The sequence below is a fragment of the Stegodyphus dumicola genome, chromosome 3, assembly GCF_044657685.1.
Source record: "Stegodyphus dumicola isolate Sdum_Otavi_A_Nest chromosome 3, ASM4465768v1".
NCBI lineage: Eukaryota > Metazoa > Arthropoda > Arachnida > Araneae > Eresidae > Stegodyphus > Stegodyphus dumicola.
Window position 1 is genome coordinate 11375293 of NC_140770.1, and position 24632 is coordinate 11399924.

At 35.5% G+C, this 24632-nt stretch overlaps 1 protein-coding gene across 1 annotated transcript in view; it reads right to left on the minus strand.

The window, feature by feature from the left end:
* The window catches only part of LOC118204524 (uncharacterized), a 97997-nt gene that overhangs the window by 38774 nt on the left and 34591 nt on the right, over positions 1-24632 (minus strand). The window contains exons 5-6 of the mRNA XM_085812569.1: positions 22503-22612; positions 14534-14787 (exon numbers count right to left, since the gene is read on the minus strand). Of these exons, the coding sequence (XP_085668695.1) occupies positions 14534-14787; positions 22503-22612 (364 nt within the window). The remainder of the gene's footprint in view (positions 1-14533; positions 14788-22502; positions 22613-24632) is intronic.

Below are 24632 nucleotides of genomic sequence, written 5' to 3' on the forward strand. Positions count from 1 at the left end.
AAATTTTTGGCATGGATAAGTTTACAACAGAACAACGAGTGAAGATAATTGAATTTTACTTTGAAAATGGACGGTCAATTGTTGCAACGCATATATGCGCCATTTTAATGTTCGACATCCCCCTAGTAGGCCTGCAATAAGGAACTTAGTGACGCGTTTTCAAGGTTCAATTAGTGCAATCTTTAAAACCAGCAGACTTTCAGAAACGAGTAAATTATGCTGTTAGGTTTCAGAGAACTGCAATGAGTTTATTCACAAGTTGATCATGGGAGATGAAGCTCATTTCCATTTGAATGGACATGTGAATAAGCAAAAAATAAAAAAGAATTAATTAAATACAGTCATTTAAGAAAATGTTATTTAATTTTCAAAATGTAAAGTGACTTCTGGGCCACCCTGTATATACGGTATTTCTCCCGCCTTCTTGGCATGCCTTTGTGACGTGATTGTCTGCATGCTGGGCGCGTATTCCAGGGGTCCGTAGTTCGATTCCCGGCGAGGGCATTGCTCATTTTCCAATTATCCTAATGTCTCTACAACCCTACATGCATAGCTCACAGAGGTAACGTTTTTGGTCCAAAAATTTTATAGTGAGTCAGATTTTCATTAAGAATACTTATATATTTATACTGTTGGATGTTATTTTCTGTAAAAACCAAATTTCCCATTCCAAAGGCAGTGAAACATGCCCAAAATCCATTATGTTTATACACCAGTAATTAGCCATATTAATAAATTTATTCTTCACTCGGCTTTCGCCTCACAGTAATTCCTTCCAATGGACTTAAATATATTAAATTTTGACTTCAAAATTCATAATTGTTCTAATTTGATGCATTTTTACTTATTATGGGTTCTTCCAATGCCAAGAAGATTTTCTTTGCATACTTGTGAGAAAGAATTTCTTTCTTACTGACCTCTGCATTTATGTGTCCTAATTAATTCCTCTAATAGCTTCAGTGTTTCCTTTTACTGCAGGGCAAGCCGCTCTTCTTCAATCTGCTGAAAGTTTTACAGCCCGATAAGTTTTGGGTTCTGTTTGATATTTCATAGAATAAATCTCAGATTCTTTCGTGGTTAGTTTGGAATGTGCTGCAGACTTTAGTGCATTTTCAACAAATACAGCCAATTTCAGTCGTTTTATAACATCAAAGATGGTTGAAAGCTTTATATCGAGGATTTTTGTTTTGGGGGGGGGTATATTTCAAATACTTTTATCGTCTTTAAAAAGGTAAATAATTATATTTCTGACTGAATTCTCATATTTGGAGCCATTTGTTCTGGCATGTTCACCTCAGCTGTGGAACTCTTACTATATTTTTCTAACCAAGTAATAATTTCCAATACATATTTGGTGGTCGTGTAACAAAAGAATATATTAAATACTAAATTACATTGCAGAGATCAACACAGAGCTCGGAACACAGTTCATGCTACCTTCGCGTACAGTTATGTGACGAGAAGTCCGAGTGAGTAAAGATGTCGCTTTGCTGCTCCGATTAAGAACTGGATTTTACACGTGGCGCCATCTCATGAATAGAAGTTGAAGTATCTGTCGGAACGCCACAGTACTCCCCCCCCCAAGTACCATCGGTACGTTATAAGTACTTTGGGTTAAATTTAACCTTTCTTCCAGATCTGGTAGTTTTAGGTTGCTCTTTTACGGGATGTAAGCTTTCTTCCGGGAGTGATGTTGATGAGGAAGTTGTTGGATCTTGCATTAGAAATGCTGGTTTGAGACGATCGATTCCAATCACTGATTGTTTGCCATTGCAGATGATGGTGAAATGTTTCGGTGTTCGTTTGACAACTTTGAATGGACCATCATATGAAGGTGTTAAAGTTGGCTTAATTGCATCGTTGCGCACGAATACGTGCGAAGATGTCTCAAGCGCAGGATGTACAAAATAGCTTGGCTGGTTATGCGAAGATGCTGGGGTTGGCGAGATATTGCTCATGGTCTCACGTAAACGTTGAAGGAATGTTGGAGGGTCGATAACTGGAGTAGATTCTGGGTGAAAGAATTCACCTGGCAGACGGAGGGTTACACCATATAACATTTCAGCACAAGTGCTACCAATGTCTTCTTTGAATGCTGTGCGAAGACCAAGCAAGACTAGGGGTAAGGCTTTTGTCCAGTGTGTGCTACTGTGGCACTTCAGACCTTGTTTGAGAGATCGGTGAAAGCGTTCCACCATCCCATTTCCAGATGGATGGTATGGTGTTGCGCGAATATGGCGAATGCCAAGAAGAGAGGTGAGGGATGCGAACAAGTGACATTGAAATTGTCGGCCTTGGTCAGTAGTGATGGTGGTAGGCATGCCAAATCTTGAAAGCCACTGGGAGATGAATGCTCGAGCTACAGTTTCAGCGGATATATTTTCAATAGGAATGGCTTCAGGCCATCTTGTGTACCGATCAATACAAGTGAGGAGGTAAGTGTAACCATTTGAAGGAGGCAATGGGCCAACCAAGTCTAAGTGCACATGATCAAAGCGTCTTGCTGGAAGGTTAAATTGTTGAATGGCGCTGTGAGTGTGACGGGATACTTTACACCGTTGACATCTAATACATGAACGAGTCCATTCTGTGATGTCTTGATTCATTGCTGGCCAGACAAATCTGTCTGCGATCAGCTTTTTGGTGGCACGGATTCCAGGATGTGCCAAATTGTGCAAGGCATTAAACACTTCACGTCTAAAATTGACAGGAATATAGGGACGTATTCTATTGTTCTCTATGTCACAGTAAATTTTAAGCGTTGGATCAATGTGCAGCGGTTGTAACTGAAGGGAGGTTTGTGGATTTGAAATTAGGTTCTTGAGTTCCTCATGCAATTGAGCTTTTGCAATTTCAGAGAAATCTGGGGTAGTGAGGTTGATATTGTTTACCCGAGACAAGGCATCAGCGACACAATTATCAGTACCAGAGACATATCTGATATCTGTACTAAACTGGGCGATGAAATCCAGATGTCGAAGCTGACGAGGAGAACATGAGTCAGAGTTTTTCCTAAAAGCGAAGGTTAATGGTCGATGATCGGTGAAAATGATGAAGTCGTGTCCGTCCAAGTTGTGCTGGAAGTATTTAACAGCACAGTACACAGCAAGTAGCTCTCTGTCATATGTGCTGTATTTCCTTTCTGCAGTAGTGAGTTTTCTGGAAAAGAATGCCATTGGGGAAAGTCCTTTAGTGGTATGAACTTGAAGCACTGCTCCTATGGCCGTGTCAGATGCATCTACCATTATAGAGAGCTGATCACTAGGTGAGTGATAAGAAAGTGTGGCTGCATTTGCCAGATCGTGTTTGCATTGCACGAATGCTGCAGATGCAGATTCAGTCCAAGGGACAGCTCGTTGATCATTTTTTTTTGCTATTCTTCAGGAACTCATGTAGGCAGGCTTGTGTTTTTGCGGCATTTGGCAGAAAGCGTCGGTAGAAATTTAACATTGCTAGAAAACGCTTCAGTTCAGAGATGGTTTTGGGCTGGGTAGGTCGTTAATTGCTTTGACTCTTTCCGGTAAAGGTTTAACTCCATTCTGGGTAATAAGACATCCAAGAAAGGAAACTGAGGGTTGACCAAGTACACATTTGGATGGATTTAGTTTTAATTCATGATCTTTAAGGCGAGTGAAAATCTGACGCAGATGTTTAAAATGTTCTTCCGCATATGTAGATGCAATATCATCAAAATATGGGATGCAGAAATCGAGACCAGACAGTACTTGGTGTATGAAACGCTGAAATGTTTGGCCAGCATTGCGAAGGCCAAATGGCATATATAAGTACTCAAAGAGACCAAATGGTGTAGTCACTGCGGTCTTGGGCACATCTTCAGCATGCACTGGGATCTGATGATATGCTCTGGCAAGATCGAGGGTAGAAAATATGTTTGTTCCATGAAAAAGATGGGTACAGTCTTGGATATGTGGGACTGGATATCTGTCAGGGACTGTGATGGCATTAAGTCGACGATAATCTCCACAAGGCCGCCAGTCACCATTAGACTTTTTAACCATGTGAAGTGGACTGGCCCATGGACTTTTAGATGGGCGAATGGTTCCCTGTGCTAGCATGAATTCAAATTCTTTGCGAGCAGCTTTTAGCATCTCTGGAGAAAGACGACGAGGCTTGGAAAATACAGGTGGGCCATGTGTTTCAATGTGATGATACACTTCTGGCTGATGAGTATGCTGCCCTGATTTGGATGGGTTTAAAATGTCAGGGAATTCTGCTAATAACCGATGAAACCGTGTGCTGCCCGATAAAACACTTATGTTGGTAGGTACGTTTGATATGTGAGAAGCTTGGCCCTGTGATGTCAGCTGAGTTGTAGCATCAATTAAGCAATTATTCTTGACATCCACTAGAAGGTGGAAATGTGTCAAGAAGTCGACACCAATAATTGCTTGAGTTACATCCGCAATAATAAAAGGCCAGTTGAAAGTCCGGCGCAAGTTTAAATCAAGTGTCAATAGTTTGGTGCCGTAGGTTGCAATTTGGGTACCATTGGCTGCATACAGTACAAGTTTATTAAGTTGGTGAGCATTTGTTTTAGTTCTCGGGAGCACTGATATGTCAGCTCCAGTATCTACTAGAAAACATAACTGAGTTGAACGATCAGCCAGTACTATTCTGTCGATGTGGCGGACATTCTGTTGGCCAGCAGAAGACCGCCCATTTAGTTTCCCGCTTGTACAAAAGTGCATGGAGGGGCACACTTGCGAGCTTGAGAGCCAAAACGCATATGATAAAAACATATGCCACTTGTGGGTTCTTTGTACTGCGTTCGAGTATTATGACGAGATTGACTCCTGCTTCGGGCACGAAATTTATTACGTGGGCCCTGATTTGATCGATTGTATCTCCATGAAGCATGAAGACTTGTAGAGAGTTCAGATACTTTTTTGGTCAATTCAGCCACTTGTTGTTCGAGGGATGAACTGGAAGGTGCAGCATTAGCAGCACTGACATAAGCTGGAGTAACAAGTTCATTAATTTTGTCAGCCATTGCTGCTAAACGGGTTAGATCTTCATTGGAAGCAGCAAGAATTATTTGTATGTTATTAGGGAGACGCGAAAGCCATAGTGACTTCAACAAGTCGTCACTAAAATGGCTTCCTGCCAGATCACGCATTCGTGACAGCAAGTATGAAGGTCGCTGATCTCCAAGTTCAAGTCCTTGTAGTAAAGTACGTATTTTTGAAGATTCACTTTCTGAATAGATTTCAATGAGCCGCTGTTTCAGTTTGGAGTATTTATCACAATCAGGTGGTTTGAGAATTAAGTCATGCGCTGAATTCAGAATATCAGACTCAATTGCTGCAACTATATGGTTAAATTTTGTAGAATCCTCACTAATGCGAGCGATAGAAAATTGTGCTTCGATCTGAGCGAACCACAATGAAGGATTATTTTTCCAGAAAGGCGGTGGCTTCACCGCAACGCGTGTGATTTGTGGCTCTGGTGGAATATCGTCGGGCATACTGATAGATAATTTTCACTTTAATTAATAAACACTTATCAGCACAAATATTGTAGCATGAAGATACACTATTGATATTTTACCATGATAACAATAAATATTTTAACCATGCAGAAAAAATTTACGTAACGATACACACACAAATAAGACAGGGTCAGCAATTACACACACAAATAATATTTTACCGAAATGCATTTGAAAAGAAACCCTTATTTGAGAAAAAAAAAATGATGCGTTCATTTTGTATTGCGCACACACAAAATCACCACTTCACACTGCTAAGGCACTTCGAAGGAAAAAGGAAATCACTCCTGTAGCACGTGGGAAAGAAATTCACTACTTTAGAACACTGAGAAAAGAATTTTGCCGTAGCACGTTGCACAAAAGTTACTGATGTGGCACATTTAGCGAAAATCACTGTTGTAGCACATTTGTCGTTGAATGATCGAAGAATTATTGCACGACTGGCGAAGTCAGCGGAACGGAACAGATCACATTGATGATTTGCTGAAGCTCCTTGCGATGATATGCACGACTTTGAAAAAAAAAAAAAAAAACACAAGCAATATATATCAATACTTCTAGAAATAATTGAAGGGGTACGTTGTAGCATACGTTTAATGTTTATATTCGTTGTTATTTTTAGTCAGTTCTTCAGAATGCCTTGGATGCACGTGGCTTAGGGTCGTTGAAAATCCATTCTCAGTAGCGTGCTCAGTCAAAAGGTCACCACTTTTGGTGGTCGTGTGTGCTTAATGCATGATATAATTAAAGAAAATAAGAGTAGACAATCTCCTATAACAAAAGAATATATTAAATACTAAATTACATTGCAGAGATCAACACAGAGCTCGGAACACAGTTCATGCTACCTTCGCGTACAGTTGTGTGACGAGAAGTCCGAGTGAGTAAAGATGTCGCTTTGCTGCTCCGATTAAGAACTGGATTTTACACGTGGCGCCATCTCATGAATAGAAGTTGAAGTATCTGTCGGAACGCCACACATATGGCAATTTTTGTGATATATTTCCACTTAAAACAAAAAATTGTAAGATACATCGTTTACCAGAACATTTCAACAAAAATCTGCCGGGTCAGAATTACTATATGAGTTACGATTAATAGTTTTTGAAAATAATATTTTATTACAGGGCATATTTTGATGCTATTTATTTTGCAACAAGCAAGGCTTATAACAGAAAAAGAATAGCCAATAAGAAAATAAATTGAATTCTGTGTCTGAATATTTAGAATAAGATCTAAATAAATAAATTTAAAAAGACAAGTGCCCGAATACAAATGGGAGTCACTGCATGCAAAGCGAAAAAAGCATTTAATTTTGTTACCTAGGCAAAACACAATCTTAAATGATTGTTTATAAATAAAATATCTGATGTATTTCGTACAGATATGACGGCGGATGTCTTTTTCAAGGAGCAATATTCTGTGCATGTTTTTATAATTTATACTGATGAGAGACCCGTCTTGCATTGCCTTAAAATTCATAGAGTAATTTTACACTTGACATTTCTCTTATACTATATATTAAAATCATGCTTCTTTCCTTCGTTTGCGTAATTCACTCGAATTTAAACCATGTCTCAAAGAACACAAATCTTGTGAAGATAAATAAAATATAAGTTGAATTAAATACACTGATAAAATTAATAACTATCTAAATCTGAAAAAATTATGCACAATTTTTCTATGAACTTTTTAAAAATTAATATCCTTTCCCTTACGGACAAAAAAAAAAATGGAATCGAAAGCATCTGCTTAATGATAACGGTTTCAAAATTACCTGAGCACCTAGCGCCATCTATGAATGGAATAGCTAAAGAAAATGTCTTGCGCTTTTTAGTCCAAAGGCGCAATTTGCACAGAACTATTAATTTCGTTTTGACATTTTGCTTTGATTCATTACCAGCGTTGTTTCACTTTTCAAACTATTGCCACCTAATATTATCTCCCTGTATTATATTTAAAGAAATTAAATAATGAAGAATCTGCATAAATGTATGTATGTTTCAGGCACTGTGATAAAACAACAGTACCTAGAGCCACCCAATTTTGAATAGGTAATCCTCCTGCGAATAGGGCACCTGGAACCCCAAATTTGAAATTTGGAATTTGTTTTATTTTCAATTGCATATTTTGTAACACTTAGCGAATTTTTGATTAACAAATTAAAGGATTTCAAAGCGAGCAATGGCAACAATGTGTGTGTGGTGGTGGGGGCACATTTTTATCTGTAGCGCGCGAGACTGTATATCGGAAATTCTAAAGATATACTCATTTTAAAATTATTTTGCGATATTGCTCTTGAACTGAAGTTTATTATTTAAGTGCAAAGAACATGGTGTTTAATAAATAAAGGTAACACGCAAAATGTTAAAAAAACGCCCCTTTGGACGTAATTTAAAATCTGAAACCTTTCAGATCCTTCTCTCTCTCTCTCTCTTTTTTTTTTTTTTAAACTACGAAGGGTGTGTGTGTGTGTGTGTGATTATGGCAAAGCCTCGAGGGCTATCTGCCTAAGAGGAGGGATGCCTTCGTGAAGGACTTTCTAAGGGAAACTGGCTCGTATACACGTTACACATGGGGAAAACCACGAAAACGCCCATGCAGCCAGCCCGTTCGCGGGATTCGAACCTCGGACCGAACTACCAGTGTTCAGCGACTTTACCGCTCGGCTGCTGGTGGGCTAAACTACGAAGGGAGAAAGGAAAGATGAAAAGAAAGTAAATAAAAACCAGTAATTTTGAAACTTCGAACTGTAATCTATTACCTCAGGTACTTCTTGTTTCTAATTAATAAAACTAAATCTTTTTACTAAATACGTACAAAACTAGAACTCAAGAAAGAATCTTGTTTTTGATAGTGTTAGCTTTTATCTTTGCACTTTTTTTCTGTTTTGAAATATCCCAGTAGAGTTTTCCCCTAAAATTTTTAACCCTAACATTCGTAACAATACCGATATTAGATGATATGATCATTATTTATCTGTCAAAATTGAGGCACTTTATTTGAGTATTATTCAGCAAAACACGTGGGGTGGGTTATGAGAATTTTCATATATAAGTATATTACCAAGACAGGTAAAAACAGTTATCAAAATTTAATAAAATTATTAAATAATCGTATATCTCAAAAGTTCGGCGGTACTGCATAAAAATGAAGAGCAAAATATTTAAATCTGTATGTAACTAAAAATAAAACGTCATTTTAGGAAAACGCTTGTGATATTAAGATATTAATGGACTTGCAATGATATGCGTACTGGCATAAAAAAGTTCCGATCCATGCAATTTTTTTCCAAAAGGATATTTTATTCATAGCCTCATATTCAGAGAAATTTATGGATAATTTACAGGAATTCATGTTTTAGAACACACGGAGGAACCCGTCAAGCAGTGACCTACAGTCAGTTCGTAACATTATTTGATTAACATAAAAAATATTTAAGAATATTTCTAGTCGAATGAATTTTGTAGTTATGATCTTAAAGTAATAAAACTGTATGTGAATATTTTTAATATAGTTTAAACATTTGAAAACTTATAAACAACTTGTGTCAGACTTTTAGCATATCAGATGTAAATTTTAGTAAATCTCAAAAGAATATAACTCAGTAACATGAAATGGGGAAAAAAAAAAGACAAGCGTGAATTATCCAAATTTATGTTTTAACCGAACATTTAAGGGGGTTAAAGAAGGGAGGGAAGGAAAGGAAAAAGGTAAAACAAAAATAAATAATCTGCAAGCTTTCAGATTTTATATTACGCCTTAAGGGGCGTTTTTTTTTTTTAAAGTTTTCTGTTACATTTGTTTATTAAATATCATGTTCTTCGCACTTAAACCATACAATTTCCGATGCACAGTCTCGCGCGCTGGAGATTAAAAATGCTTTTTCTCTACCCCCCCCCCCCCCTGTACAGTGTTGCCATGGCTCGCTTTGAAATCGTTGAGTTTCTTAATCGAAAACTCATAAATGCTTTACAAAATATGAAATAGATAATATAACAAATTCCAAATTTCAGCTTCCAGATGCCCATATTCGGGTGGAGACGTATGTTATTCAAAATTAGATGGTTCTAGGTATTCAAAATTGGATGGCTCTAGGTACCGTTGTTTTATCACAATGCGAGAAACATACATACACTTTCATGCAGATTCTTAATTACTAATTTCTTCAAATATAATACAGGGCGATAATATTTAGTGGCAACAATTTAAAAATTGATTCGCCGTTTATAGTGAATTGACGCAAAATGCCAAAGCAAAATGAATAGCCCTTTTGGGCATATTGCTCCTATGGGCTAAAAAAGAAAATGCGGCAAAAATTGGTCTGGGACATTGAATAATTTTCTTTTTTAATTCTCAAACTTTGGAATTAAATATGGTCAGTTTTTGTCGTACGGAAATCAAACTTTTTGCATTTTATTTTTTTAAGGGTGAGTAAACATTTGTTAAATGCAACAATACAGATCGGGGCAAACTAACAAAATAAAATTTTGTAATTTTTACAAAACTAGTCATGCCATCATGCTACACAATCTATCTGGCCCTGAGAGAGGACCACACCTTATATTAGACTTATTTTCAGCTCGATATCACAATATGGATTTTGGTCATCCCTGCACTATGAGCTTTACTGATAAATCATGCGTAAATAAAATGACTTTCGATTGGTACGCCTCTTTTTCCATTATACACTCCTCAAAAGTGAAATTGCAACACGAAGAAAGAATGCTCGTACCGTCATGCAAATTGCAGGATCGAGAGTTGTGAGACAGATGTGCAATTGATCAAAAAAACAAACACATAAAAAAAAAAAAAAAAAAAAATCTAAAAGGTTTCAAATTTTAAATTACGTCCAAAGAGGCGTTTTCTTAACGTTTTGTGGGTTACCGCCTCTATTTATTAAATATCATGTTCTTTGCACTAAACCATAATTCAATGGCAATGTCGCAAAATAGTTTCAAATGAGCCTATCTATAGAATTTCCAATACACAGTTCCGCACGCTGGATATTAAAAGGTTTCCCCCCCCCGTAGAGTGTTGCCATTGCTCGCGAGTTTGTTACTCAAAAATTCGTTAAAGTTTTACAAAATATGCAATCGATAATAAAACAAATTTCAAATTTGGTCTTCCACATGCCGATATTCGTAGGAGGATTACATCGTTCAAAATTCGATGGCTCTAGGTACCGTTGTTTTATCAGAATGCGAGAAATATACATACATTTATGAAGATTTTTCATTATTCAATTTCTTTAAATATAATGAAGGACTCTAACATTTGGTGGCAACAGTCTGAAAAGTGATTCGTCGTTTATATAGTGATTCAATGCAAAACGAAAACCTTTGGACTAAAAATTAATGTAAACCGATTTATTCAGTATCTAATATTCCTACCTCAGGTAGCGATACAGACTGAAATCCAGCGAGGCATGCTATCAATGAGTTCATTGATTTTTGCCTGATGCAGCCTTTGCCAACTCACATCCACTGATGCACGTAGATCATTCAGCGTTTGCGGCCGTGGTCCTCGGTCAATGTCACGTCCAATGACATCCCACAGGTGTTCGATGGGATTCAGATCTGGAGAGGTTGCTGGCCAGGGTAGGATGTCAAATCCGGTCAGGCTGTTAAGAGTACGCTGTGCGACATTGGCGTTGTCTTGTAAAATACCGTGTTGGGTTCGAACAACAAGCTCCATGCGGTCCGCTGTCAAACTGTCGTAACAGGAGCGTTTTGTGATCAAACATTATACCACCCCAAACCATAATGCATGGTGCAGGATCGGTGTGACGCTCGACGAAATGGAATGTTTCGCAGCGTTCTCCTGCTCGCCGCCGTGCCCGTCGACGGCCGTCATTCCTATACAGACAGAAACGAGATTCATTCGTGAGCAAAACCTGATGCCATTCGATAGTCCACACATTATGACACTGACATCACACCAGGCGTCTAGTCTTTTGTTCAGCAACCAATGGTACCTCTGTGGCTGGTACCCGTGAACGTAAGTGTACTTCATGCAGTCTGTTGCGTATAGTTTGGGTGGACACAGATCCACTTGCTCCTGGAGGCAACCGGCTGCGGATGTCAGTTCCTCTTCAATGAGCACGTACACCTTCGTGGAATCCATCGTGTAACACAACGTTGGATGGTATTCACGTTGTGCGCAACACGAGTGGCTACTGTGTGCAGCCGCAAACCAAGTTCATGGAGTTCGGTAATACGGTCACGTTCCCCGGTCGTTAACTGATGGTATTGAGCCGACTGAACACGCCCCCCCCCGACGTCTCAGAGACATTTTCTATGCTTCTTCTAACGTCTCCAATGCTCCGTAAACCCTAAGATGCTGTTTATGAGAATTGCATATGCGTACCGTGAATTGAGGTGAGAATGAGTATTTAGTCTTAAGACTTTTACTCAGCAATTAATTACCCTACGGGGTGCGTCGTTAGTGAAGTCCACTTTAAAAGTGGAAAGTGAGTTTTACTTGCTTGCTGTGGCGCCATCTTCTGAACATGGCGAGAATTATTGAAGAGGATTTCTGCTCTTGAATCGTCATCTGTTGGAATGGTTGGATAAGCATTGTATTGTAGACAGTTACTACAACACAGTTATTACAACAACTGCAAGTTATATATCAGTGTATAAGGTACTGTGCGCAGAGTAATTGGAACGCCCTGACAAATCGTGTACAGAACTTATCAACAGTGTACAGAGCTCAACACTGACTAATCACAGGTTACTACTTGCATGTCCATGCTAGTCCATGCTTAACTGAACAGTGTAAAACAAATGTGTATCCGACTTTGCATTGTGTAACCATTCTGTAAGCATTGTGTATATAACAAGCATCATGTATCTATTACAATACTAATATGCACTGTTTATTCTACAACATAGTGTTTCTCCTACAGTCATTGCCAGTACTGTATTACACAAACGCGTTATACAAACTATCTGCAATAAATATGCACCTCATTCTGCACTGAATTTGTCAAATTCTGCACAGTATCTGCTGTATATAAAGCATATAATTACTAGCAACTATCTACATGCGTGTGCATTACCTGCAATACCTTACAACCTGTTGTGTATCTGACTTTGCACTGTGCATTTGTTCTGTGAGCAATGTGTATATAAAAAGTACTGTGTACCTACTTTAATCCAATAAACACTGTGCATCTAATATAATATAAAATAAGCTCAGCGCATTCTATAACATAGTGTCTCCACTACAGTTATTGCCTGCACATCATATCTGTATTACTCAAACTATCTGTATTATTTATATCTGCACTGTATCTGACATATGCATAATGTATAATTCATCTATATCTATCAATATTGTATCTGCATTACCTGTATAATCTCATAGCTTCGCATAGAAATATATAGCTTGGCAACATAGCATGCATGGTGCTGCGTACTATAATTGTGTGTATACAATAGTATAGATTTTTTTAATGTGTAAGTATAATTGTGTTTATATAATCGTGCACAATTGTGTTATATACCGTAGTATAGTGTTTTATTCTGCGTTTTAATACGTTAGTATAATTGTGTTTGCATAATTGTACACCATAACTGTGTTGTATATAGTAGTATAGTGTCTTATTTCGTTTGTACAATTGTGCGCAGTATAAATTCTAATATCTAATGCTTTACAAGCATAGTGTATCTGTTTTTACATTGTGTATCAATTCTGTAAGCATTATGTATATAAAAAGCGCTGCATATCTATTCAAATTAAATAAGTATTGTGTACCTGATATAATGTATTGCATAATGTATTCTCCAGAGTAAAGTTTCATCTGTAATTACTATATCATCTAATAACAAAATTTAATATTCTACAGTGTGCCTGCATGCTTTATGTATGTTTATTTGCGCATTTTACATGTGATATGTGATCTAAATGTGTCTAAATGATCTAAATGTGTCTTTAGTGTAAGTGTATACTATATATTAGCTTAAATATGTTTCATTATAAGTATGTGTTTTACTTGTATAAGTGTGTGCAAACTAGTATCTAATTTCTATTTTTATATAATGTACTTACATGTTTTATATGTGTTATATATGTGCTTTTATATGTGTTTTACAAGTGTTTTGTATGTATCTTTATATGTGCAATTGTATGTACTTGTATGTGTATGTATATGCTGTAATTAGTGTCTAACAGTGTCTAAAAACCAAGATGTAACAAATCATCCGCCTATCGATCAAAACTAATGTATTCCTAAGACGCCTCTGTATGGCCATGTACAATTACGTAAAATTCTTCAATAAACTCCCAAGGTGGCCTCATGAGGCTCCTGGGAGTTGCTGCCACTAGATAGGGGAGGGCGCGGGACATATGCCTGTTTACCTCTGTTAAACATCAGGCGTCCCCGTCCTCCGTCACCTGTCACCTGTAGAAGGTGAACAATTTTTAAAATAGGGCCTAATCTGGATGTTTATGAGAAGGGAAAGTGGCCGAACTTTATAACCCGCATATGCGTATCACGTGATCCAGTGCGTGCGCAACTTTTATCATTGGCATACCCACCTCACAACTCTCGCTCCTGCAATTTGCATGATGCTACGCGCATTCTTTCTTGGTGTTGCAATTTCACTTTTGGAGGAGTGTATATACCTATTTGTACCGAGTTTCATTATAATCTCTCCATTAGTTTTTTAGAAATTCGGCATATGTGAAAATTGCCTTTATCTTGCACATGAGTGTATATATCATTGACATCGCTAGTTCTCACTAATCATATTTCCCAAAATAATGATGGCAACCGAGCCATTTTTTTCACTTTTAATATGTCTGTAAAAGTTCATTTGTTAATTTGTCTGTCTATCTGTTCTTTTAATTTGTCTGTTTATATCTGCAATAGTTTCGTCTCTAATTTTTTATCCACTTTATCTCTAATACTTAACTTTTTGTTGAAATTTCTAAAGGATTAAAAAGTTTTAGGAAATGGTTTCAAACTATGCTAATCTGTAACCGATTCAAAATGCTTAAGTTCCATCAGGAGCTTACCTCACTATGACATCAATTCCACCATGGGTGACATTTTTAGGGTTGAAATGGGGTCCAGCTGACTGGCAACCATTAGAAAGATCTCCCGAGGCGTGGATGTGGAAACCATGCTTGTGACCTACTTCTTGAGTTGGAGTCTCGTTATCTTCTTCTTGTTGCAGTTCTTGTTGGGATCCATGATGTCCCGCATGATGATCTCCAACATTAAAGCCTTGGAGACGAACGTGAATGCTCAGCTGTCGTCCTCCTCTTTTCTGGTCAATGGAGAAGAAAAGAAATGGTAATAAATAAGGTTTAAAATAAAAATAAGTTATTGAATTATGTGTTTCCAATACAATTTTTGTGCGTATGGCAGAAACTTCTAACTAAACATGTTTTCATTTCGTGGAATTACGTTTCTTATTCTGCTATTTTGCAAAGAGTATCAGAATTTTAGCTTGATAAATGTACTAATTAATTTACTGTGAAGTCACGCTTTGTGTATTGACTATATAGACAGCAACTGTATTCAAATAAATTTACTCATTTATTCTGTACGGTTCCTCAGTCCTTTTGTTACTCTAAGATAAACGACGAGGACCTCAGTGAGCTAGGTGAACTTAGTTAACAACTTATCGCTGAGTTCAAACAACTAAAGACTCGATAGAGGTTAAAATAACATTTTATTCACTCACATAAGAAAAACAGTCGGCCCTTTCTCGGGCTTACAGGAAGCCTCCACTAGGGCTTAAACTCGGAATAAGAAATATGAAGCTAAACTATAACTAATTAAATGAGAATTAGCCGAAGCTAAACACAATTTTCTAGCGAAGTTGGCCCTTAATTTAAGGGGTCACATGACCCTTGAATGGGTCGAAAGATGAATATTTTTACCTTTTTTCAATCTTGTGTAACTTTTTTAATTCTTATCAAAAATACTCAATATTTTGTTCATTATTAATTTAATGTCCATTCTTTAATTAAATGTACTTGAAATTTGAAAATTATAATAAAAATTGTAAAAACAAATGTTAAATTATAAGACATTTTTCACATCTAATTAATCTGTATGCACACTGCGCGCACATGTACAAGAAATGTTTTGTACCAAAATGTTTCATTTTTCTTTTTTTATGCAGAAGAATGTTTGAGAATATAACTGAACTAAAAATATTACACAATTCATGCATTTTTAATTTTTTTATGATATATATATTAAATATAATTTTTTTGCTATATTTTGATTTTTACATACCTTATAAAATTGAAACATTTCATTAAAATACCAAAATTTTAGTTTAATTAATTTAGTGTAACATTATAATACTATGGTACAAATTTCATAAAGATACATTAAAAAATTTTTGAAATATCATGCGCGGCGCATTAAAAAAACACGTTTTGAGATAAAGACCTGTAAAGTTTGCATCGCTACAAAAATGAGTAACATTGTGACTTAATGAGTCTTAACTCGTACTATTTGGTACCTAATTTGTATTTTATGCTTTTTGTTTGTGTTTTGAATAAAGTTAATGACAGAATATATATTTATAATAAGGAAACTGCATCTGAAAAACAATTAACAATGCATTGTTTAATGAAAGTGATGACACAGTCAACCGTTATCAAGGATACATTATTGCAGATAAAGATATATTTTTCATATACAGTAAGACCCCGCTTAACGCGGGGGATACGTTCCATCGAAGTAGAGCGTAATGCGAAACAGCGCTAAGCGAGGCTATCTTAACATGTAAATAATGGGGTTAGGGGAAGACGGATAAAAAATGGTTAGGCATTAAATTTAATAATGTTTTTTTTAATAAAAATAAAATCAAACATTTATTTCTTACAAAAATAAAAACAATATAAACGCATATACTTTTAAAAACAAATAAAATTCTCAGTCAGATCATTCAGTCTATTCTGGGTTTCCAATTTTCTGCCTTTTTGTCAAGAAGGCATTATGATAGATTGGCTTAATGGCATATTGCGTTCAATTTCGTCGTCAATCCATATAGACAGTCGTTTTCCCATTTCCTCTAGAATGTTATTTCTAGAACGAGTAATTCTAGTTGCAGAGCTCGGCGTAGTTGCAGTTGCCGATGACAGTATTTTTTTATTCTTAAGAATTGTCCTTATTGTTGAAGTTGCCAAAATCAATGCAGCGCTAATTTGAGATTGACGTTCACCAGAATCTAATCTTCTAATCACTTGCATTTGAGTTTCCAGTGAAATGCTTTTTCTGGTTGCTTTCTTTTCTTGTTTTTTATTATCACCCATGATAAAAACTAAAGATCATAATATTTGTCACTGTATTAATCGTTATAGTATTATACAAACTTACAATAATGTCAACAAATGTTGTTTCAAATGATAAAAATGCAAGAAACACAACTACACTGTTTCGGATATGTTATTTGGAAACCTAGCGCTGCGCACAATTTCGGAGAATCCCTGGGTTGAAATAAAAGAGCGCTAAACCGAAACAGCGTTAAGCGGGGTCTTACTGTACATGAAAGAGAATGCAATGTGCAAACTGTGTTATAAACCTATAAATATTTCTGAGAATAAAAATATATTAATAATCAGTTTCTTGAACAAGATGTTTAAATTTTTGTCGACACACATAATTTATCACAAAATACTGTTACTATTCATAATATTTATCTGCACAAATTAAAAACCTCCAGGTTCATACATTATTCCTTCTTACGTGGATGTTCAGCTGTCCTCTTGTTTTCTGGTCAATGGAGAAGAAAAGAAATGGTAATAAATAAAGTCTAAAATAAAAAATTTAAAAAAAAAAAAAATCTGAAATGTTTCAGATTTTAAATTACGTCCAAAGGGGCGTTTTTTAACATTTTGTGTGTTACCTTTCTTTATTAAATATCATGTTCCTCGCACTTAAACCATAAGATCCAGTGCAACAGCAATATCGCAAAATAGTTTTAAAACGAGCATATCTTTAGAATTTCCGATACAGAGACTCACGCGCTGGAGATAAAAATGTTTTTTCTGCACAACGTTGCCATTGCTCGCTTTGAAATCCTTGAGTTTGTTAATCAAAAATTCGTCAAAGTTTTAAAAAATAGGAAATCGATCATAAAACAAATTTCAAATTTCAAATTGGGTCTTCCACATGCTCATATTCGTTGGAGGATTACGTGATTCAAAATTCGATGACTCTATGTACCGTTGTTTTATCACAATACGAGAAATATACATACATTTATGCAGATTTTTCATTATTTAATTTCTTCAAATATAATGCAGGACTCTAACATTTTGTGGCAACAGTTTGAAAAGTGAACCGACATTTATGAGTCCGACGCAAAATGCCAAAACGAAACTAATAGTCCTTCGGGATTCAAATCCCTTTGGACTAATAAGTTATTGAATTATGTGTTTTCAATAACATTTTTGCGCGTATGGCAGAAATTTGTAACTAAACATGTTTTCATTCCGTGGAATTACGTTTCTTATTCTGTTATTTTGCAAAGAGTATCAGCTTGATAAATGTACTAATTAATTTATTGTGAAGTTTCGCTTTGTGTATTGACTATAGACAGCAACTGTATTCAAATAAATTTACTCATTTATTCTGTACGGTTCCTCAGTCCTTTTGTTACTCTAAGATAAACGACGAGGACCTTAGTGAACTAGGTGAACTTAGTAAACAACTTATCGCTGAGTTCAAACAACTAAAGACTCGATAGAGGTTAAAATAACATTTTAATCACTCACATAAGAAAAACAGTCGGCCCTTTCTCGGGCTTACAGGAAGCCTCCACTAGTGCTTAAACTCGGAATAAGAAATAAGAAGCTAAACTATAACTAATTAAATGAGAATTAGCCGAAGCTAAACACGATTTTCTAGCGAAGTTGGCCCTTAATTTAAACTAGCCGTAATAATACTGCCGGTGTGTTACTACGGCTACTATCAAAAGGCACGTAATAATACGGCCGAGGGTAACAATTTCAATAGTGACGTAGCCAGTAGGCAAATGCGCGCTACTAAAGATTCATAGCACTCTCTATCGTTGAACCTTCCTTAAATACTTCTTCTAACTCATTTGCTTTCAACGCGGTTCCAAAAACTAGTTCTGGTAGGAAGTTGTAAGTGGAAACAATTGATAGGATAGGACATTGAAATTAAAATAACTTTTTTACAACTCCTGTAAATTTTGTGCTTAAATAAGTTTGAATATCATGAACAGAAGAATGTGAAATGCAACTTGCAACTCCCACTGCCTTGTATTGTAATTATGCTACTTTATAAAAGTAGCATAATTACAGTTACATTTACATTTACATAATTACAGTGCAGTAGCATAATTACAGTTACATAAACAGTTACATTTTAAGTTAAAGTTCCTTTCCTGTCAAATTCTTAACTTCAACTTACTACTTCTGGCCAAAACGGAGAATAAAGGGGAATAATTCCGTTATTTCGGCGTGTTTTTTTAACCTAAAAAAAAAACAGAGCTCTTGTTGGAAGTGCAAGGAGAAAATTCGATTCGCATTTTAAGGGAGAAAGAATGTTTGTAAAATTTTTCTTCCCATGCAAACACTGACCTTTTTTTATTTACTGGAAAACTTCTAATCTTTTGTGTGGAGGTTTTGGTTTTTGGTTGCTTGTGAGGCGCGTATAATTTAAAAAAGAAAGACCGCAGAAAATCTTAAAAAAACACCAAATAAAACGTCACTTCTCGGTGAAACTGAAAAAATGGATATTTAAAATTTTTTAAAAATGGACGAGTTTCTCGCCAAGATGCACCCAGATGTGCAGACGCATCGTAGGGAATCAGCTTAACATTGGTAGACTAGAGATACAGTCAGTCATTAAGGGGACTCTTACACCTTAAAACCCACAAGATCTTCGATTATCTAACTGTTGCAAGAATTGGGATAACTTATTTATTTTAAAAGCAATTACTTCCAACTTTGTACAGCTGACTACATAATATAGCTGCTTTCTGAAATAGTAATCAGAAAGTTTGTGTTGCCACAAATATTTTTATAATTTAATCCGTTTTGTGACACAATTTTTCGTCATGTTTCTACCTTGCGCGCACAGTTTAAAACATTCTGTTGCATAATTTAGTTCCATATTTAATATATAGCTTTTATAACATTTGGAAATTACTATGAACCAAAAATTCTAAGAATATCATGTTAAATTTTTATTTTATTTGGAGTTGAGTTTATAAAATGTATTTTATTAAAAAAATTGTAATGTTTTCGTCCATAAAATTTTTTAATATTAAAATATTCATCAGATTTTTGGTTCCGTTAGAAAATAGTGTCCACATAAAGTATTCCATCCAATTTCAAGTATGTACCATTAGCCATTTTTTTTTTACGTGCCATTTTAAAATATCATGTGCGCGAGGTGAAAACATGGCGAAAACTTTTATCAGAAAGCGGATTAAATTACAAAAATATTTGTGGCAACACAAACTTTCTGGTTACTCATTCCCAAAGCAGTTATATTACGTAGTCAGCTGTAAAAAGTTGGAATTAATTGTTTTTAAAATAAATTAAATATTCCAATTATTGCAACAGTCGCATATTCGAAGATCATGAGGGGTTTAAGGTGTATGAGCCCCCTTAAATGAGTCTCTATCTTAACTATTAACCAGTCGTGTGAACCTGTGGGACACAAAGCATGCTTGCTGTTGCTGTCTGTGATAACTGTTATTTTATCTATCTTAACACTTAACCAGTCATGTGAACCTGTGATACACAAAGCATGCTTGCTGTCTGTGATAACTGCTATTTTGAGAAAACTTTAAAAGGCAGAATACAAGTAAAATTTGCTACAATTGGCCATAGTGGTGATCTTAAACAATTACTCTTTTTTTCTGATACATTAAAAAACACAGGAGATTTACAAATGTGGCATTCTCACAGACAGCATATGACAGGTCAAGAATTAAATATACGAATTATATTACTTATTCATTCTTCATGTTGGAGGTTTTTCATAACACTCAATATTTTTTTTAATCTAAAAAAAAATCTATTCCAGCAACCGAAGATTTTTGCAGACATAAAAAATTTCTATGAAATGAAGCACTGTAAAATATATATTGTTACGACAGGCCCAGTTACAGTAAGATAGCCTCCTCGCAAAGCGGGTGCCTAATCTTTAGAATATGGTAACAGGTGGTTTGGCGACCTTTTGGTAAGGCGATAAAGGTTACTAGCTAGGACTACTTTTTAAGTGAAAATATGTCGATGTGAACATAGATAAAGTCAAGAGTGTGCGCAATGCCATTTTTGTGCAATTCTGGGATTTTTTTTAAACGAAAATAGGTCGACGTGTACATGGATACCGTGTATGTGCAATTCTTAAAAACGCGGCAAGCAGTTTGCGATTCTGCACTTTTTCCCAATTTCGCACCTAATATTCGTCACGATTAAGCATTTTTGTTCCATAAAAGTTCTAGTACTCTTATAAGCTTAATTCGGCTAGCAGATTGTTAGAAAAAATGTTGAGTTAAAAAAAAACATGCCTTTACTTTGTGAAAACAAAATTGCGTCCAAAACAAAACTAGCAGGTTGCTGTAGCAGGGTTAGTCGCCAAATTTTCGCCAAAAAATCGCCAAGTTACCATAATGTAAAGATTTACCAAGCGGGTTTTAGGGTCAATCGTCAATCAATTGAATGTCGTCAATTGGCCCAGTAGAACTGTTCCTTTTTTTTTTTTTTTTTTCGGTGCTCAGTGTACTTTTTAATAACGATATTAACATTTATACTCTCCGTATGATTAACGAAATTTATTTATAACGCCATTCATAAAACTGAATTAAATTACTATAAGACCTGTATGAGTATTTCTGATACAGGATACAATCTCAAGAATAATTTAATTCAGTTTGCTTCAACATTTGAAAACACATTTAAACACTTTAATACATTTTTAAAAAATGATATCTGAATAACCTACTTTATCTGTATGATATATTTGGAACACTTACTACAGCGTATTCTCAGGTATTGGGTGACAGTTAAAACTAAAAGGTAAACTTCAATGTGTAAGGATCTTAAGTTTTACTAACGTTTATTTTATTTTAAATCTTTACTATCACTTCTTATTTTCTACTTCCGGCCAGAATTAAAAGCGTTAACTTATTTATGCAAAATTTGTCTGGCGAACGCCAAGTACTTAAGTTGTGGCTTTTTGCCAAGCGAGAGAGAGAGGAAGGAGTTAGTCGAAGCAGGCCGCTTGCCTTAGAAGTTTTACTCGGTTGCTGTTTGCCTTCCAGGCCAGAGGTTTAATCCTCGTGATAATTTTAAACGTATTGTAGTGTTAACAGTTCTCTGTACTACATACGGCTTCCTGTTAATATCCGGCGAATCTTACACGTAGGCCCTTGTTGATTATTCCAAATTTAATTTTAGTTAATATTTTTATATTCTTACGTTCAGACCACAAGTAGTTGGTCTCTGTATTCCGAAGTACGGAAATTATTGTAAAGAGTGAAAAATAAAGGGTTTTGTATACCCTTCCTGTGTATCTTGTCTACTTCCCACAGTTATTGAACATAGCTTTAGTAAGCTCCCTGTTCCGAGTCAGGTCTGTGCATGTTCCCAAAGAAAGTAAGACGGAACATTGAACCTGATAAATGTATCTAAAGGTAAACTGTCAATGTATTAAAGATCTTTATAACGATGGCTTTCTATTTATTAAGCAAAACTTTCTTTGTAAACTCAAGAATGTTGTAAAACTCGAATGCATTAATAGATTATATGTTTTCGGAACAAATAATATTAGAAAAGAAATTAAAGAAATATATACTTTTAAACGTTAGTTCATTGAAAAATTCCGTCGTGAAGTGCATTGATTTAATTTTATTTATGTCTTTTAAATATTTATATCGTTAAATCAATACAAATAAAGAATTAACAGATAAATGTTTAATTATTCGTTACCGATTCTCAGTACGGGAAGCATTATTTAAATTTATCTCAGTAAAGTTACCTTTTCCCACAATGCAACTTGACCGACGATTTCTTGCTGCAGTTCTTCGGCTATGGCTCTGTTCGGTTGTACGTCGCAAATGGCGAAATCATACAAGTTGTATTCTGAGTCTAGAAGAGAAAAAAAAAGAATATAGAATTTTAATCCAATCACATTAAATTCGCGTTTGCATATACAGATCTTTGATCAGTTCTTTCGAAATACGTAATCCACTTTCATTACAAGTTTATCCGAATAACCTTTTTCTCCCTCCTTTCCGCATGCCTTCGTGGTGTTACAGTTAGCTCACTCGCCGCGTATTCGAGAGGTCCAAGTTCGAGTCCTGGCGAGGGCATTGCTTATTTTTCGTGCCCCCTGCTTCAAAATAACCTAATCACTCTAAGTTTGTACATCGTAGAGTTAGAATCGTCTCTGAAACATTCGATGTTTACTATTTTTGGTTACGAAGAATGATATGGCGCCTTAAATACCTTTCTAAAATTAATGTAACGCCTTAAATGCCTGTGCGCCTTTAACGCTTTGTCACAGGCATTAAAGGTATGTTTTCTGAATGTTAATTTTTTATCTAGAAGAACAGTTATTTTATTTCATTAAGAGAAACAATAATGTTGAACCTCATAGCACTCAAAAAAGCATATCATCAGAGAAATCAATTGTTCTATAGTGGCAAAAAACTAACATATGGCAATACATGAGATTAAAAGACCAACATTTCTGTTGTTTTACTGCATTTAATTAATATGTGAGGTTTAGCTATTTATTCTTTAAATAATAGTTCATTTTAAATTGAAAGGCTTTCCTATCACTCCCTTTTCACTCATGCTTTTCATGCCAGAATGAGACAGCGAGTGTTTATGCATATTAAGGGGCCTCATACACCTTAAACCCCTTATGATCTTCGAATTATGTTACTGTTGCAAGAATTGTGATGTTTTATTTATTTTAAAAGCACTTACTTCCAACTTTTTACAGCTGATTGCATAATATAGTTGCTTTGGAAACTAGTGACCAGAAAGTTTATGTTGCCACAAATAGTTTTGTAATTTAATCCACTTTGTGACAAAATTTTTCCTCATGTTTCAACCTTGCGCGCCTGATATTTTAAAAATGGCTAATGGTACATATTTGAAATTGGATGGAATTCTTTATATGGGCACTATCTTCTAACTGAACTAAAAATCTGATGAATATTTTAATATTCAAAAATTTTATGCAAGAAAACATTACAGAATTTTTTAATAAAGTACATTTTATAGTCTCAACTGCAAATAAAATAAAAATTTAACATGAAATTCTTAGAATTTTTGGCTCAGAATAGTTTCCAAATGGTATAAAAGCTACATACTAAATATGGAATTAAATTATGCAACAGAATATTTTAAACTGTGCGCGCAAGGTGGAAACATGACGAAAAATGTTGTCACAAAGCGGATTAAATTATAAAAATATTTGTGGTAACACAAACTTTCTGATTACTATTTCAGAACGCAGCTATATTATGTAGTCAGCTGTAAAAAGTTGGAAGTAATTGCTTTTAAAATAAATAAGTTAACCCCATTCTTGCAACAGTCACATATTCGAAGATCTTATGGGTTTTAAGGTGTATGAGTCCCCTTAAGGCAGAAAGAAGTGCCATTTAAGCAAGAATTTCAAGAGTTAGTTTTAGAGCGTGTCTGCTTATTCCAGGCCAAGTAGTGGCGTGTTTATTAGTGACTGGATTTAGTGGGGTTGAGGGCTTCTAGCCATTCGGCTTTGTCTCGCCGGTATTTTACAAACCAGAGCCTTACCTGCACGTTAAATTATCCTGTGAACCGTTAGGCTAATCTATCACATTTTGAATTTGTCCAAACGTTACGTATTTCTGTTAAAACCAGAAGTGCTTGGCTTGTGTGAAACCAACTGAGGTAACTGTTAAGTTTGTGTTCGAATAAAAGGTTTTTAGACAACCTTCTTCTGACTTTTGTTTTGTTTCACAAGGCTAGAAGATAATTCTTCAAATAGTCTTTTTAAAGTCTGTAGTGTATGCTTCCTAACAGAGCTAAATTTTATAAATATAAAGCCCAATTTAGATGAAAAATGGTATTAAAAGTAAAAGACATCATGAGCATACTTTAGGACAAATGAAATTTA